This window comes from Schistocerca americana, chromosome 10, assembly GCF_021461395.2.
Source record: "Schistocerca americana isolate TAMUIC-IGC-003095 chromosome 10, iqSchAmer2.1, whole genome shotgun sequence".
Lineage (NCBI taxonomy): Eukaryota > Metazoa > Arthropoda > Insecta > Orthoptera > Acrididae > Schistocerca > Schistocerca americana.
Window position 1 is genome coordinate 55283594 of NC_060128.1, and position 19554 is coordinate 55303147.

The 19554-nt window shown below is 40.6% G+C and overlaps 1 protein-coding gene across 3 annotated transcripts in view; it reads left to right on the forward strand.

The window, feature by feature from the left end:
• The window catches only part of LOC124552526, a 199714-nt gene extending 181429 nt beyond the window's left edge, over positions 1 to 18285 (forward strand). For 2 of the 3 annotated variants that reach the window (XM_047126838.1, XM_047126839.1), the window contains exons 4-6: positions 2866 to 3233; positions 17553 to 17794; positions 18085 to 18285. In XM_047126838.1, the coding sequence (XP_046982794.1) occupies positions 2866 to 3233; positions 17553 to 17794; positions 18085 to 18128 (654 nt within the window). In that variant the 3' untranslated portion in view covers positions 18129 to 18285. Of the gene's footprint in view, positions 1 to 2865; positions 3234 to 17552; positions 17795 to 18084 lie in introns of those variants that run through there. The other variant, XM_047126840.1, reaches the window with a different exon arrangement.
• The last annotated feature ends 1269 nt before the right edge of the window (positions 18286 to 19554 follow it).

The following is a 19554-nucleotide window of genomic DNA, read 5'->3' on the forward strand; positions in this document are numbered from 1 at the left end:
TCTGGTGTCAATATTTTGTGTATACCATTTTGCCCACAAATAGTGAACAAAATTGTCAGGGCTACATGTGTTATCTATAAGTGGCAGAGAAAAACAGCATGTGAACAGTACAGACAACCACAATTGATACACCGAGAAAATGTGGATAACAGAGTTTACGAGCCAGAAATTTGGAGAAGCAGAAATGCTGGTCGACTGATAAATGCAGAGCTACCGGCCGGCAGCAATCGTTATTCGAAGCGAGCCGCATTGAGAACAGAATGTTTTGAAAACCACTTTCTTACAGATGGAGCTGTACCTTGGCAAAATTTAAGAGTTTAAAAATATGTACTAATACTACAGATTGTGAATGTCAATCAGTGATGTGATTTTTAAAATAAATGAATATTGTGTAAAGAATTCAGCTTAGCAGATTTGTGTATCCTTTGTACACAATTTTCCTTAAAAATGAGCCAACTCGATCCGTGGGATTTTCATCTTGTAGAGGTGGACTGTTCCACAGCCAGATGTTTTGCTTGCCTGCATTTTTCTTTGTTTGTATATATATCCTAATTGAATGTATTTTGCCACGTAGCTCAGACATCATCAGTCCTTCAAGTTTAGATCACGTAGGATGGCCTCAAGTACAGTAACATGTTGCTGCTTGTTTTTGTAGTCATCATCACGGGAATTGTGGGAATCCCGTAAACATCTACGCATAATACAGGGTGGAGAGAAAGTGTGTCACGAAATTTTAACCCTGGATAGCTGATGCCAGTAGCAACCAAAATTACTAATGTCGTGTAGATTGACAATACACCATTTTTACACTACGGAAACACGGCCGTGGGATTGCCTGTTGCCGTACCTCGGTTGAGGGGCAGCCCTGTGGTTGTCGGTTTGCACAAACGAATGTCCCTCTCCCCATCACTGCCCCAATGTGATACGTTTGTACGTGTGAACCGACAACCGTAGCACTGCCCGTCAACCGACGAACGACAACAGGGCAATCTCACGGCCAATCGGAGCGTGTGGCGCCAAGTTTCTGTAGTTCAAAAACGGTGTTTTCGACCTACACGACATCAGTAATTTTGGTTCCTACTGGCATCAGGGCATCCGGGATTAAAATTTCGTGACACAATTTTTCTCCACCCTGTATAGATGCCCAAAAAGCGAAAAATTTCTTCCATTCTACACTTCATATTTCAGTTTGTTTACACTATACTGACACACCTAACCTCAAAACTCTTGCAAATAGTGTCGTCAAAGTTGGAACGAGCTGAAATTGTTAAGTTTCACCACCGAGTTGCACAAATGCGTGCTGTGTATGCGCAGTTGTTAGGTAGTGCAATTGCACATGACGTCATGTAAACATATCTTTAGTTCCCATTTGTTCTCAGACTGTGCTGGATGTGACAGTAAGATAATTTATCTTGCGAAAATTATCAGTCCAAAACTTGCAAGTTATAGCACATTCGTTCTTTTATACGGGGCGTGATGTCACATGTCACTTGGTTAGTTCTTCAGTATGTTGTGACTCAGTTCTCAGAGAAGACGAAACCTCTGGTGCCGTATAAAGCACAGTGAGTGCACCCACACAAGCCTGCACTTGTCCGGTGAGTCTCGCTTGATCCACACTCTTGTGTGGACCTTCCAGGCCTTTTCCTTCACCCCTCTTTCTTCCCCTTCAACTCTTCTGCCAGAAGAAGGAGCCAATGGCTCTGAAAGCATGTAAAAGTTAAACCCCTTTGTGTGTGTGTGTGTGTGTGTGTGTGTGTGTGTGTGTGTGTGTGTTTTCCCCTACCACCGCTTGAGTAAATTTTTTGTCTATTCATATACATTAAAATATTTGATGATGCACGTATTTCTTGTTGTGCTCATATTGCCTCCCTTATACGTGAGTAATGTTCTGATCCCTCTCTTCGGCACTGAATGTAGCCCACAGGACAGGTATCCATTCAGCTACTGTCGGATATTAAAAAGAGTATCAACAAATATTTATCCTGTTTGCTGCCCCATATAAAGATTAAATAACATTGGAGCTAGCTGTAAATTAATATGAATGGTCAACATGTTGCCATATTTCTCACTGAGAGTGTATTATAATTGTAAATTAACAGCTTTGTTCTGCAGTATGATCACAGATCACAGTTATGATTCATAGACCTTGCAAATAGGTAATTAGATTTCTTATGTTTGTAAGTGTAGTGTTGGCAGAAGAGCCAACACTGTTTTTCTAGAGGAGGCCGAAATGCACGCGTTTAATTACAGGCTGACTGGCGTGAGTTCTGGAACGGGACAATATCTTGAGAATTGTAAATAAAGTACGTAGATGATGTAATACTTAACTTTAATCCACAATTGTAGAACATCTCTCTTGATGATACATGCTTCACATAATAAATATCAATTGAATACGGCGCCTTGCTAGGTCGTAGCAAATGTAGCTGAAGGCTATGCTAACTATCGTCTCGGCAAATGAGAGCGTAGTTGTCAGTGAACCATTGCTATGAATGTCGGCTGTACAACTGGGGCGAGTGCCAGGACGTCTCTCTAGACCTGCCGTGTGGTGGCGCTCGGTCTGCAATTACTTACAGTGGCAACACGCGGGCCGATTTAAAGGCTACCACCTAGCAAGTGTGGTGTCTGGTGGTGACACCACAGTAAGTACATAGTATGGTGTCCAATGTCAAGAACTTTTCATTGTGAAGGACACTAAATTGTGGGAAGGTATGTATGAAGATGTTCTTGTGCTACCCGTAACTTAATTGTGTAGGGTGACTTCGTTTTCTCCACTATTGTGTTACAGAGCTAATACAATACACATAGTCATTGCCTTTCAAAGAATTGTCAAATCATTCACCTGCCTCTTTTTCTTTTTGACAGATCTCGGTCGAAGCTATCAGCGGTGAAAACGAAAGGCAATGCTTGTACGCTGGAATAATGTTGTCTTGGACAAAACCTCGCAGACCTTCTGAGCAAAAGAACTTGGTACATCTACCGCTGTTGTTATGCAGAGGTCAAATGAAAACTATTGAATCTGTACACCTCACGTTGCACATTTTATTAAATTGCAACATAAAAGAGCTGACGTTTGGGAACGAACATATGTTGTGGATACTTGGCCTTGCTGCTCACTTTCATGACGAAAGGTTTAATGAACTGCATCTAAGATTTCTCTCTCCGGGCCTGGGGGATAAAATTGTTCTAGACTTCACTATATTGATGGCAGTACTCAAAGAACTTTGGAGAAGGTGAGTTCCCTTGTAAATTGTGAAAATCAGGTTATAAATTTTACAATTCCGTAGTGCATACTGGAGAAGGTGGATGGAATTTTTGTGCATGCACACTGTTCCTAGCTAGTAATAGTCCGTACTGTTAATCTGTTCGCAGTAGAAATTTCTAGCCGCTTGGTGTACTGAAATAGCTGATAAATTTGACAGCTGGAGGCTGTGAGATGCCTCGGGAGTTAACAGGAAATGATTTTTTGGAGGAACTTGTGGCACTGCCTAGTGGAGAAACAAGACACTATTTCGGAATAAGGTTTAGGATTACTAATGACAAAAAATTAAATCGTAACACAACACACACACAAATGTCATACTAACTAATGTAAATCCACACCTTCTAAACGCGTCGTTGAAATAAATAAAACTGTGACTGGTAACAGCAAACTTGTTTCATTTAATGTCACAGTCACAGTAAAGCCTAACCTAAAAATGTTCGCATTTAAAGTTAATCTGCCCAGTCAGGCAATCAAGGCTATTTTCGAGTACAAAAACAGTGCAGAAAAGGTCACAATGACGACACAACACATACACTTCAATAGGAATTGTCTCAAGAATAACGTCATTCCAAATTATGTCAAGATTGGCATTAAAACAAACACGACAACTGCGAAGAAAACACCGGAAATCGCACGAAAACTCTGGGTGAAAAATGAACCGAAAGAACTTTATATTAAAAAACAAATGTTCAACACACAGGTTTATAATGCAGAATTACAGCTGGGAAAGTTGCTTCATAGATTAGAATATGATTCCATAACCAAAAAAGTCAAAGAGTACACAAAGTTCATCGTTCAGAAAACGAAAGCTACACAGAAGAAAAAACTAGCCAATCTTATAAAGCAACAATTACCTCCCAAACCGAACCAAAACAGCCAAAAGAAACACACATTCTACACATCTTTCCTCAACAACATGAACATAATATTCACTGCAGAAGAAGAGGCACTACTCTGCAAAGGCTTAAAACACAATGTTCAAGCTCCGCTGGACCAAAAGAACCAAGAAAGGCTCATCACTTGTGTCACACAGATCTCGACCATCGCCTTTAAGAAGCAAACTGACTGAATATCAGCCTGCCACAAAATTAACGAAATCATTGAAAAGGAAATTGCAAAACCATTCTCAGCATACAAGAAAAGAGAAGAAGCCCTTACACGTACCATTAAGACTAAATTAAACATGAATAATGCAATAATTGTAAATGCTGACAAGGGCAACACAACTGTTGTAATGGACAGAACAACATACAGAGAAAAAACTTTAGACTTCTTCCAAACCAGCAACATAACTGAAATACTTAACGATCCAACAGCCAGAATACAAAAGGAGAGTAAACACATTTCAAACAACATTAACTTTCTACTCACCATCCAAGAAGCAAGAAACATTGTAACAATGAGCCCACAAGCACCTTGCCTTAGATCACAACCAAAGATCCACAAAAATGGGACCCCCATCAGGCTTATAGTGAGCTGTAGGAACAGCCCAGCGTTCAAGCTCAATAAAATACTCTTCAGAATTCTCAAACAAGCATACATATTCAATAATGAGAGAACACTTAAAAACACAACAGAATTCACACAATATGTCAAAAACATACAAGTACCTGATGGAGACATACTTGCCTCATTTGACATACAAAACCTTTATTCCTCTGTGCCAATAGATCCCACACTACAGATAATCAATGCCAACCTACAAAAACACAAATAAATCCCTTCAACTCACATTAATGAACTAATGGACCTGCTTGAATTCACACTTTCACACAACTATTTTAAATTTAACAATAAAATCTACAAACAAACAGATGGTCTGGCAATGGGCTCAAATCTTTCCAGATTGCTAGCAGAAATATTTATAAATAACCTAGAAGACAAAATCCTGAATTCCAATCACCATCTCCTCAAAAATATCATCTACTAGTACAGATATGTAGATGATACCATCATTTTAATCAAAGGCACTAAAGATGACATCAGTGAGTTGAATCAGTTTTTCACCCCGCAGCACACAAAATGGCAGCATTCCGGTACATGATTAATAGAGCTATCCAACTACCACTCTCTGAAGATAAATGTGATCAAGAAATTGAAATAATAAAACAAACAGCTATTGAAAATGGTTATAACAGCTCCATAGTAGACACCCTAAAACACTCAATAATGGCAAAGCAATACCAACACAAAAAACAAAAAGAAAATAACATCTTCCATACAATCCCCTTTCTAAGTAACATTTCATACTAGATTGCCAATGTCTTCAAACGAAAAGGCATAAGCATATCCTTTACAACAGACAAAAAGATTGGACAGAAGTTACCCCACAACATTGGCACACGAAACCCACTTCATCACACAGGTGTGTACAAAATTGAATGTTTGAACTGTGACTGCTTCTACATAGGCCAGACAGGCAGGCCATTTGAGATTAGATTCAAGGAACACATGGCAACACTAAAAAACAAAAAATACCTCACATCAGCAATAGCTACCCACCTGCATGAAACAAAACACCATGTTAACAACACAAATATTGGCATCCTACACATCAAACCAAAAGGCAAAAAACTAGACATCCTTGAAACACTCCAAATATACAAACACCAAATGAAACAACCAGAATCCATCTTAAATGACAAAAATGACAATATTTACAATAGCATCATCTCTGTTTTCAGCAACTGCCTACACTCTTAAAAATGAACACACACACACACACACACGTGCACACATCCTAATATTTACCATAAATATTGACAGCTGCCAAGAGTTCAAGAAATTGACCTCACAGAACGTATCTCTGCCTTCGTAGATCAACACCTTCAACCCATTACATGCAGTCTCCCATCCTTCATCAAAGACACCAACCACTTTCTTGAACGCCTGGAATCCTTACCCAATCTGTTACCCCCGGAAACCATCCTTGTAACCATTGATGCCACGTCCTTATACACAAATATTCCGCACGTCCAGGGCCTCGCTGCGATGGAGCATTTCCTTTCACGCCGATCACCTGCCACCCTACCTAAAACCTCTTTCCTCATCACCTTAGCCAGCTTCATCCTGACCCACAACTTCTTCACTTTTGAAGGCCAGACATACCAACAATTAAAGGGAACAGCCATGGGTACCAGGATGGCCCCCTCGTATGCCAACCTATTCATGGGTCGCTTAGAGGAAGCCTTCTTGGTTACCCAAGTCTGCCAACCCAAAGTTTGGTACAGATTTATTGATGACATCTTTATGATCTGGACTCACAGTGAAGAAGAACTCCAGAATTTCCTCTCCAACCTCAACTCCTTTGGTTCCATCAGATTCACCTGGTCCTATTCCAAATCCCATGCCACTTTCCTTGACGTTGACCTCCACCTGTCCAATGGCCAACTTCACACGTCCGTCCACATCAAACCCACCAACAAGCAACAGTACCTCCATTATGACAGCTGCCACCCATTCCACATCAAACGGTCCCTTCCCTACAGCCTAGGTCTTCGTGGCAAACGAATCTGCTCCAGTCCGGAATCCCTGAATCGGTACACCAACAACCTGAAAACAGCTTTCGCATCCCGCAACTACCCTCCCGACCTGGTACAGAAGCAAATAACCAGAGCCACTTCCTCGTCCCCTCAAACCCAGAATCCCCCACAGAAAAAACACAAAAGTGCCCCACTTGTGACAGGATACTTTCCGGGACTGGACCAGACTCTGAATGTGGCTCTCCAGCAGGGATACGACTTCCTCAAATCCTGCCCTGAAATGAGATCCATCCTTCATGAAATCCTCCCCACTCCGCCAAGAGTGTCTTTCCGCCGTCCACCTAACCTTCGTAACCTGTTAGTTCATCCCTATGAAATCCCCAAACCACCTTCCCTACCCTCTGGCTCCTATCCTTGTAACCGCCCCCGATGCAAAACCTGTCCCATGCACCCTCCCACCACCACCTACTCCAGTCCTGTAACCCAGAAGGTGTACACGATCAAAGGCAGAGCCACGTGTGAAAGCACCCACGTGATTTACCAACTGACCTGCCTACACTGTGATGCATTCTATGTGGGAATGACCAGCAACAAACTGTCCATTCGCATGAATGGACACAGACAGACAGTGTTTGTTGGTAATGAGGATCACCCTGTGGCTAAACATGCCTTGGTGCACAGCCAGCACATCTTGGCACAGTGTTACACCGTCCGGGTTATCTGGATACTTCCCACCAACACCAACCTATCCGAACTCCGGAGATGGGAACTTGCCCTTCAGTATATCCTCTCTTCTCGTCATCCGCCAGGCCTCAATCTCCGCTAATTTCAAGTTGCCGCCACTCATACCTCACCTGTCTTTCAACAACTTCTTTGCCTCTACACTTCTGCCTCGACTGACATCTCTGCCCAAACTCTTTGTCTTTAAATATGTCTGCTTGTGTCTGTATGTGTGGATGGATATGTGCGTGTGTGCGAGTGTATACCTGTCCTTTTTTCCCCCTAAGGTAAGTCTTTCCGCTCCCGGGATTGGAATGACTCCTTACCCTCTCCCTTAAAACCCACTTCCTTTCGTCTTCCCCTCTCCTTCCCTCTTTCCTGATGAGGCAACAGTTTGTTGCGAAAGCTTGAATTTTGTGTGTATGTTTGTGTTTGTTTGTGTGTCTATCGACCTGCCAGCGCTTTCGTTCGGTAAGTCAGCTCATCTTTGATTTTATATATAATTTTTCCCACGTGGAATGTTTCCTTCTATTATATTGATATCAGAAATTGACCTCATTCACAGATAATTCATCACACCAACAGCTGTACCCCTTGTCAGCTTAAAACTGTATGTACATCAACTACTGGCACAAATGTATATCTGTCTGCATATTTTATAGCATTAACCAATGTATTACCCCAACCTTTAGACAGCTAACATATGTAACATGTAATCTTAAGAACCCTTGCCATGAAAATGTTTTCTCTCATACAATCACTCTTTCCTTCCTTCCTCTCTCTCTCTCTCTCTCTCTCTCTCTCTCTCTCTCTCTCTCTCTCTCTCTCTCTCTCACACACACACACACACACACACACACACACACACACACACATTCATACTTTCTCCCTCTCTTCCTCTCCTTCTGCCTCCAGCCCCTCACATCTGTTTATTAATACCAATCAAAGAGTGTCATCTATGTATGATTTTACTGCTGTAGTCAATATGATCATTGTAATTCAAGTCTGTAACATTTCACCTAACTGTTATTAACAAGTATGAAATTTAAGCCATTTTAACATTTCACCTGATTGTACAAACGAGTACGAATGTTTAGCTATTTTAACTTGTCAAAATTGGATTTATATACCACCTGCAGTACACACACATACATTCAACACCTCAAAACAAACACCTACAAATGCTTTAAACAATTATTCTGTAATAATGTTGTTGCGGTGTATATTCTTTGCACTTTGCGATTATGTCTTCTCTTCTGCTATACGAACCTTGCACCCAGCTGATTCCAGACGCCATATTGGTTTACAAATGTGGCAGTATACATGTGGTGTGTTACGACAGCAAAAGGAACCTGTGACCACTGGAGGTACTCTAGTTTGTTTATTTTATGTTTACCATTAGATATCAGTTTAATTTTTTGTCAAAAGTAATCCTAAACCTTATTCTGAAATAGTGTCTTGTTTCTCCACTAGGCAGTGCCACAAGTTCCTCCAAAAAATCGTAACACAACACACACACAAATGTCATACTAACTAATGTAAATCCACCCGATGATGGAGGTTTAAACCTTCGAAACGCGTCGTGGAAATAAATAAAATGGTGATTGGTAACAGTAAACTTGTTGTTTCATTTAATGAGACATGAGGCATTCCATCAAATTTTCAGGTAATCATTAGCACACAATCAAAGAAGGCTCAGTCAGATCATTGTGAGCACTATTGCGCTAGTAATACAGGAGCCCACACTCGTAAGTTGCTGATAGTATAACTAAAAAAAGAAATCACTCGTTGTCAACCAACAACAGAGAAAATAAATGTGTCATAATAGTAGTTTTGACATTATGATTTGTTATGGGGCATAGGATAACAAATGGAAAGGTACCTTTATGTCTCTTATGATCTCGGAGATAGCATTCAACGTTAAGTGGAACAAAATTATTTCTTCCAATTCATCTTACGGTTTCACACACGACTGAGTGATCTATATCTACCTAACCGAAAAATAATGAAACGAACTGAGAAATACAGCTACGACCTCGCCTTACACATTGTTTAACTTAATCTTATAAAAATAGGTTTTCTTCTACGTCTACACGTAGATACTCCACTGACTACCATATTGCGTGTGGCAGAGGATACGTTATGCCAGTGTTGGTGACTTTCTCTCCTGTATTGTTCTGGTCATTTGTTGAACTGAGGAAAAATGACTTGTCTGTATGCACCCTAATGTTTGTTATCTTAAGCTGCATTTACTCTGTGTTTATAAACATATCTCTGTTTGCAACATAGTTTCACCAAGTCTTCAACACGTTTGCAATGATGTTCACTGTTTGTGTCCCTGTCTACACTAGCAACAAACATTTCTACACGTGTAGTCACGTTCTCTGCTATTCTGAACCGGCAGAAAAATTTCACATTGTGTTTTTGTATTGGTAGCTACTTTATGACAAGTGAAGAGGATGAATAAATGATATGCAGTGCTCCATTAAGAATACTTGACAATACAAGCAGTTGAAGAAAAATATGTAGTTATCGTCGGTGGATAAAAACTTACTATAGAAGACGTGGTGGGAATGACACACTGTGCAACATGAATTAGGAAGACTGTTCAGATTTTCGTAACTTCACTACAGTTGTCACCGTCTAACAGATGTGACAGAGAATGCACAGGATAAGGTGGCCGATGTGTAGTGATCAATTTTCGTCCAAAGCACTGGGTGAGTTCATTTGTTTGTTCAGAAGGGGAGACCGACGGTGTTTACTCCCTTCCGGCTGCCCAGTGATGACAGAATCGAGACACGTGCCGTGCCTTCTTCCGTGAACTATTTTACAGAAACTATTTGGTAAAGAAATTCTGCTTTTGCATTACTTACAGCTTTATATGTTAGCTCGACGATGACGTGCCCCCGTTTTGTTGACGGTCACAGTTATTGTGATATTTGCACACAAATAAGGCACTGTGTGAAATGCGAAAAAGCTTGCAACGAAAAATAGGGGTCGCTACGATTTTGCATTTGGTGATTATTACATAATATTTTGCTGCATATGAAATTTAGTTAACATATTGAAATTTTCTTTAGATTCGGGCGGAGGTCTCAGTCAGTCATCAGTCTCGAGAAAATTGATCCGATTTAGCACAATGATTTGCAGTTGCACGTGCCAGTGGTAAAGCCAGTGAAATATCCACAAAATTCCCCATATTTCATAAATGGTTTGAGATGCTGAAATTAGATTTTGGCAAATTGAAGGAGGAGATAATTTTGCCGTACGGTTATTATGTGTAACTTCATTATGTACTGTGTATTATGTGTAACTTCATTATGTACTGTGTTATTTGACTAACTACAGATGAAAGAGTATAACTTTTAAGGGCCATCGATATCTGGTGAAGTGAGAAATGCTACGGGCTTTAGAACAGCGTAAGTGAAGACATTATACGTTTATTTTTGGACCGAGGATGTGCTTTGTCATAAGCTGTTTACCTTACTTTCCCTCAGTTCCTCACTTAATAAACCACCAATTCTGCACCTGCACAACGTGTTAGTGAGGTGAGACTGTGTAAACTCCACTGCGTTTTGGCGAAAGAAGCAAAGTTTAACACGGCAACAAGAGATAATGTGTAGGTTTTACTCAAATTCGCCATTTGTGATATTTCTCTGAAAGTTACACATCGTTAACAAGCTAGGCGAAAATAAATTGCTACATTTTTGGCAGAATTCTTTTTAGATACTAATCAAAGTAGAGGTGACAGAACTTTTTGTGTGGTCACCACGCAAGTATGGGCACGGAGGTGCTCCAATTAATATTTACAAGAATGTCAGTGTACGCTTCAGTTTAGATTGCACATTTAGAGAAGGCCGACTGCTTCATGGCTACAGGTCTGTGCCACTCGTGTGTTCACTGCGTTAGGGCTTCGTATGAACCCTAACACGGTAATCCTGGGAACGTGGCAGAGAGTCTGTCACGTGTATCTGGAAAGACAGACCTTAGTGATGTAGATATTCTGAAGGGATACAAATCCCTTTAGAATTTACTGGAAGAGCTAATTGCAGCAGGAAATGTGGACACTGTCAAATTTCTGCAGAAAGCGAAACTAGAGAGCCCACTACCTATCACCGTTGCACTGAAGACAGTGTGGCTTCCGTGTAGCGTTGTAGATTCAGGGTGGCCATTTTCACTGTATAGTGACTTTTGGACAGATCGGATGTGTACTCTCTCCAAAGAGATCTTCGAACTAGTGAAATAGCGTCTTATGAGAAACTTTACACATAATACCGCTGAAGGGTTGTTTTTTGTGTTCCACGCCCCTATCTGTAAAAACGGAACTTTTGTAGGATAACTTTTTTGTCCGTCTGTCTGTCTGTCCAACTGTCAAGAACTCTTTTTCTCAGGAATGGGTAAATGTGTCAAGTTGAAATATATGTCACACATTAAGGTCTACAGTCTCTTGGCAACGTAAAAATTTTAAGCTTCTAAGTCAATTCAGTCAGAAGATATGTCATACTGTTTGATACTCGGAAACTCATTCGTCAAAATCAATAGGGTACTTCCCATTGACTTCGAATCGTAAAATTTGCAAAGATACACAGTTTCACATTGCATGTAAGGGAAAAAATGCAAAAAAATTGTTAATTTGTAGTTGCTTCACTCGAAAAATGTTTTTTATAATTTTGTATCTGTCTGTCCTCTGTTAAGACCTGTTTTTCTCTGAAGCAGTTTTGTGTTAGCTTCAAATTTTTGTCACTAAGGTCTATGGTTCCTTGGCTATGTAATAACTTAAATCGGTGCAATCAAAAAGTTTTGCCATTTTTCCACGTATTTTGATACTCGCATACTCACACATCAAAACCTATAGGGCACTTCCCTTTGATGTAGAATTGTGAAATTTGGCTTGAAGGAAGGTTTCACGGTGCAAGTAAAGTAAAAAAAGTTAGATTGTAACTATAACAGGTAATAAATATCTTTTTGCCTTTGCAACATAAACCGCATTCATCATCCATCAGACGCATAATAGATGAACATTACTGCACGCAAATATAAAATGTAAGTTGTAATCATGTTTTAGCATGTAAATAAAAAATATTTTATTAACTCTTTTATATCTATGTACATAAACTCTTCACTTCTTTTTGTATCTCCAGACTAATCTGAGGATCTACTGTAGAGATTTTAGTACAGTCTGGGAATTCCTGAGACCGACATCTTGCCAGTATCTGTATCGAAAATTGTTGAGATTCTAGAGATGATAATTAAGTTTGCATGTAATCCTGGATGCAGGAGTTCTATGCGCCAGCTTTTCTTTTTCTTTCTTTCTTTCTTTTTATTACTTAGCAATTTCATTGGTTTAATGTAAATGTTTCTTTCTCTGTCCAGTACGTAATTCAAATAAAAGTGATGGGTATTGTAGTATTGAAATAAGAGATAACTGGGATGAAAAATACTCTGTCTGAAAATAACATAAAAATTGGACATAAAGAGATGATTTTTTTCATGACGTTAGTTTCTACTCCTCAAAAAATTGCTAGTGTTGGATATAGTCTTTCTGTCAAGTAACAAGCACCTCTCAATTTTGTGACTGCAGTCGCCATCAGCATAAATCTGGGAGTTGAGGTAGATGAATGTAGAAACTACCTGCACTGTTTCTCCTTCTCCGTGTCATGAAGTGATAAGTGTAGTTTCCATAATTTTCATTTTCTTGACATTCAGCATGAGACCAGTTTTTGCACTTTTTCTTCCACCTTCAGAAAGAGGATCTTTTCCTCGCATTCTGCCATCATTATGGTATCATCTGAATATCTGAAGTATATATATTTCGTATGCGTACTACAAACAATTTACAATAAATTCACACATTATAGAGTAATTTGTCCTGTAGAGAATTTACAATATTACAGTCCTAATTTATAAAATAAAATACTTGGAAATAATAAAGTAGTATGGAGTCTTTGCTTGATATCTCATTCTTCCAGAAGTCCCCGTATGCCCTCGCTATTTCGCTGCACGCCGTCAGGTCTCGGGCCGTGCACGCTCTCGGCTAGTTTACTAGCGGACATTTAAGTAGGTGGTTTGTGGTCTGGATGTTCCCACATGGACACAAAGCACTTTCACTAATTCCCCACTTGTGCAGATTTTTGTTACATCTGCCCATTCCCGAACGCAGCCTGTTCGGGGTTTTCCATCTCTCCCAATCGAGTTCCGCACCTGGTGGCAGCACTTCCTCAGAATTGTGGACAGATTCTTGTTGTTCGTGCCACAGTCTTTTTCTAGAAGTTTTTGGTGGATCTGTGAGTGGTTTGGGTGAGTGGAGAAAACTACTTGACTTAAGGCGTTTTGGTACCATTCGGTACCCACATAGCGGATGACGTTGATCTCGAACCTGTTTTGTTCGTTCAATTCTGCTTTGCAGTGAACGTCAGACATTTGGTGGAACAATTCCTGATAAGGAGTACAGGTGTTCTACTCTTGTTGGCTTAAGACATCCAGTAATATGTCTACACATGTGGTTCAGGACAGTGTCCAGTTTGTTTGTGTGGCATGACCGCTCCCAGGCAGGACTTGCAAACTCAGCAGCAGAGTAACAGAGTGCGATTGCGGTGGTGCGTAAAAGTTTTGGATTAGCTCCCCATTTTGATGCCGTTAGCTTGCCAAGTAAGTTATTCCGTAATCGGACTTTTGCCCTGCTCTTCTCAATGTGCTGCTTGAATGACAGTGTCCTATGAAGAGTAGCTCCCAAGTACACTGGGAAAGGGCAGTAGGTTAATCTTATGTCATTCCACCAAACATTCAGTTCTCGCTTCGCCTCTCTGTTGTTAAGATGGAATAGGCAAGTCTGGGTCCTACTTGGATTGGGTTTCACCTGATTTTTATTGTAATAGTTGATGAGACTTTCCAGGTTCTCAGCTAGTATTTCCTCAATATCCTGACTGAACTGCTAATGCCCTATCATCAACATAAATGAAAGATCTTGACCGGGGACTAATAGGCTGGTCATTTGTATAAATATTGAATAACATGCGGCCAAGAACACTGCCCTGAGGAAGCCCATTTTTTCGTAGTCGCCATCTGCTCTTCTTACCCTGGAACTCAACAAAATATCTTGTGTTTGACACAAACCATTCGCGTGTCCAAAACATAGGTCAAAATTTGACGTACGGCGAAAGGGAAAGTGTTTAATAGGTCATCCATTACCCTTATCAGTAAACGTCAGTCTGATCTCACAAGAGCGTGCACACTTTCGACATTTTGATCAGTTTTTCCAGTTGAAGGTCTCCCTGAGCAAGGTTCACCTTCACTGCATCTCGGCCTTCCAAAAATGTTTTGTGCCAGCGAAAAACTTGTGGTCTTGTTGAGGAATATCCCCAATAGATCTGTTTCAACTTTTCACATGTAACACTCACGGGTTCTGCAAGATTAACACAAAACTTGATGGTATAACGTTGCTCTAAATTCCGCTGTTCCAATTTTGTAACACAGAACAAAAACACAACATTGCTGACGGTACTGTCAAAATTCACGTGATAGCTGTCCGGAGCAGAAACTCGGACAGAGTATCTGGAAGGGGCGAACACATAGGTCTGCATGACTACAACGACCCACAGCTTTGCCAGATTGCTTGTGGTGTTGTCAGTCTGCTGTTCTCAACCATCTTGCATAATATTCAACAGTGTAGGAAAAGACAGACTGCTACTTACTCTAAAGAAGACACGTCAAGTTGCAGACAGGCACAATTGAGACACTCGTATAAAGCATTTGGTCGCAGCCTTCATCAGCGAAAGACAAACACACACCATTCGTACGTACAAGGAAGCACGTGGCACGCACACACGACGGCTGACTCCAGCATCTGGCACTAGATGCTGGAGTTGGCAGTCATTTGTGCGTGAGGTGTGCTGTCTTGTGTGTGTGTCTCTTTTTCTGATGAAGACTGCGGCCGAAAGCTGTATGGAACTGTCTTTTGGTAGTGCCTGTCTGCAAGTTGACATGTCTTCATTACAGTAAGTAGCCACCTATCTTCTTCTACATTGTTGATATTCCAATCTGGAGCTTCCATTGTTTATACAGGGTGTTACAAAAAGGTACGGCCAAACTTTCAGGAAACATTCCTCACATACAAATAAAGGAAAGATGTTATGTGGACATGTGCCCCGAAATGCTTAATTTCCATTTAGAGCTCATTTTAGTTTCGTCAGTATGTACTGTACTTCCTCGATTCACCGCCAGTTGGCCCAATTGAAGGAAGGTAATGTTGACTTCGGCGCTTGAGTCGACACGCGACTCATTGCTCTACAGTACTAGCATCAAGCACATCAGTACGTAGCATCGACAGGTTAGTGTTCATCACGAACATGGTTTTGCAGTCAGTGCAATGTTTACAAATGCAGAGTTGGCAGATGCCCATTTGATGTACGGATTAGCACGGGGCAATAGCCGTGGCGCGGTATGTTTGTGTCGAGACAGATTTCCAGATCGAAGGTGTCCCGACAGGAAAACGTTCGAAGCAATTGATCGGCTCTTAGGGAGCACGGAACATTCCAGCCTACGACTCGCGACTGGGGAAGACCTAGAACGACGAGGACACCTGCAATGGACGAGGCAATTCTTTATGCAGTTGACGATAACCCTAATGTCAGCGTCAGAGAAGTTGCTGCTGTACAAGGTAACGTTGACCACGTCACTGTATGGAGAGTGCTGCGGGAGAACCAGTTGTTTCCGTACCATGTACAGCGTGTGCAGGCACTATCAGCAGCTGATTGGCATCCACGGGTACACTTCTGCGAATGGTTCATCCAACAATGTGTCAATCTTCATTTCAGTGCAAATGTTCTCTTTACGGATGAGGCTTCATTCCAACGTGATCAAATTGTAAATTTTCACAATCGACATGTGTGGGCCGACGAGAATCCGCACGCAATTCTGCAATCATGTCATCAACACAGAGTTTCTGTGAACGTTTGGGCAGGCATTGTTGGTGATGTCTCGATTGGGCCCCATGTTCTTCCACCTACGCTCAATGGAGCACGTTATCACGATTTCATACGGGATACTCTACCTGTGCTGCTAGAACATGTGTCTTTACAAGTGCAACACAACATGTGGTTCGTGCACGATGGAGCTCCTGCACATTTCAGTCGAAGTGTTCGTACGCTTCTCAACAACAGATTCGGTGACCGATGGATTGGTAGAGGCAGACCAATTCCGTGGCCTCCACACTCTCCTGACCTCAACCCTCTTGACTTTCATTTATGGGGGCATTTGAAAGCTCTCGTCTACGCAACCCCGGTACCAAATGTAGAGACTCTTCGTGCTCGTATTGTGGACTGCTGTGATACAATATGCCATTCTCCAGGGCTGCTACAGCGCATCAGGGATTCCATGCGACAGAGGTGGATGCATGTATCCTCGCTAACGGAGGACATTTTGAACATTTCCTGTAACAAAGTGTTTGAAGTCACGCTGGTACGTTCTGTTGCTGTGTGTTTCCATTCCATGATTAATGTGATTTGAAGAGAAGTAATAAAATGAGCTCTAACATGGAAAGTAAGCGTTTCCAGACACATGTCCACATAACATATTTTCTTTCTTTGTGTGTGAGGAATGTTTCCTGAAAGTTTGGCCATACTTTTTTGTAACGTCCTGTATAACATTAATATGGAACAGAGGTAGGCGTTGTGCTAATGTGGAGCCTTGTGGGGCACCCTTAGAAATTTGACAATTAATGTGTAGAATTAAAAAGTGCTAGAAAGAATAAATGAGTAAATGAGGATACTGAAATGTCATCTGAAGACTGGTCACATTTGTGAGGTGTGGGTTAGTTTGTGCGATGATAGTCTACTAGGCACTGGGAGGAGTATCAGCAGCTGGGGAGTGAGATTGTAGGGCCAGAGGAAGGAGAAAGGTCAGAAGGTGGAAAGTGGATGATGGAGGAACCTAAGTGCAGCAGTATTTGTTGTGATTGAAAGAATAATATGGCTTAAGTGGGGTACCATCTCAGACAAAAGACTGTTGTCCCAGACCTAAATTACATTGTTCCATTTTGTTTTTAACTTATATCTTGATTGATGTAAGCATAATATGTTCTGTTGCAGTATCCACGGGACTGAAGAGATGTACATAACATATGACCAAATAAGCAGTTTAAGAGAAAAGTGCTACGCAATGCTTGAAGAAATATATAGTGTAAATTTAAGAATGTTACATTTAACTCGGATAAAGTGCAAAGACTTGTCAGTGTCGGTCAAAGGCCACGTAAAGTTTTCGAGAGAGTTTGCCAAATTGTTGCTGACTTTTGTACACGATATAGGATACATGCAAGAGAGTGGCATTACAGGTCAGAGGTAGAAAATAATGCAAATTTTTATTTCTCTGTGATACATATTAGTGTAGTTTACAAGATAGGAAACAGGTATTACTGAATATTAAGTTACGTAATCTGAAGTTTCTTGCTGTGTGACTTGTCTTGTACCCTAGATTATAAGTTATTTTAAACAACAGCAAAAGATGAATGAACGTTTATTCGTTCGTATATAGTTATTTGCCCCATTATGGATAATTACCTTACTGTTTAGCTTGCATGTCTTTTTCCAGATAAATAAATACCTTCTTCTTTCTTTGATACAGGGAAGCTAAATCAAAGCAAAAGACACAGAGGAGAAGAGAGGTAACAGACATTCAGGCAGGCACTGGAGGAAGAATTGCAGCATTCTGCTGCAGTGAACGGCGGCATTTCTTTTTGTATGGATCATTTTCTCTACACTGTATTTCATAGTAACATAACAGTCTGATAAAAGGATGGACTTTTCATTAAATTTGTGAATTTGACCTCTGTGGCATGATTCCTTTCGTCCATTACCTGCACGTACCTGTGAACTCTTTGCAGCAGATTGCCGGTAGGAAAGCCGAGCAGAAACATACAGTATTGCAACTCGCACCAGGCTGCATACAATGTAACTATTCCAAGAATAGGGAAAAGGTCTTAATTTTGAAAGAAAATTGGAAATATTGGCAAAACTTTGGTATGTTCTGAACCTTGATAATGTACACTTTCATTGCCAAGCCCGTGCTAATCTTAACACGGTCATACACGAACCCTTTCATTCAAGTTAGTAAGTTTAGGGTGATGTATTTCAAGTTTATCGGTGTTTGACGCACTCAAGTTGTTAGTCACCGATCTGCTCAATATGCCACGCGGAATTACTGTCTTTTCTCGTACACAAAATTACTTAAAAAATCTGTACTTTCTAAAAACACACCAGAATAAATATGCCTTCACTTCGAAACACTTTTGAAGCACGTAGCACAACTAAAACCGGCAAATTGTAACTTCCTTCAGAGCTCATACAACACACTATCGTACCATCGAAAGGATGGGCTCCGACTAGTCAGACTGCTGTAAGCATTCTTTATCTCCGAGAGAAAAGACGCGCGAAGAATCTTATGTTCCAATTGGGCAGTTTTCTTTGAGACCAATATAAAAAAATTATTCTCCCGCGTTACTCCACGCTTTTCACCACTAAGCAATCGACAAACAACACCCTTTCGAACTATACTTTTTCCCGAAATAAATAATTAACATTCTAATATTTTGTTTATACATCTCATTATTAACTATTTTCATTTGCACTCGAATTAGCTTTACTTTTACCATAAACTTGCTTAATATATTAAGATACAAAATTACCCATCGTCTGCATTCGCACTGTCTGAAAAATTTCTGACACTAGTTCGTACAGTATTTATCAGTAGAACAGTGATCCACATATTTACTTTAGACCACATTCACGCATCATTCAAACTACTAAAAGCATATGGTATACAAAACTGTACAAACATAAATAAACAAAAAAGCCTTCAAGAAATAAACAGAACAATTCACAAAAACATTCTCTTGACCTGTTTCTTGAATGTGTGTGTGCACTACTGTCCTTTAGCAGATAAAAATGAGAACTACGTACTCAGACATTCTGTCACCGTGCACGCACGAGTCATTCTCCTAAACACGGGCTCTAGAAAGGAGCGTGCAAGTGCGCTCTACTGACCGAGCTATCTGAGCACAGCTTTACTTCCACGAGTACCTTGTCTCCTTATGTT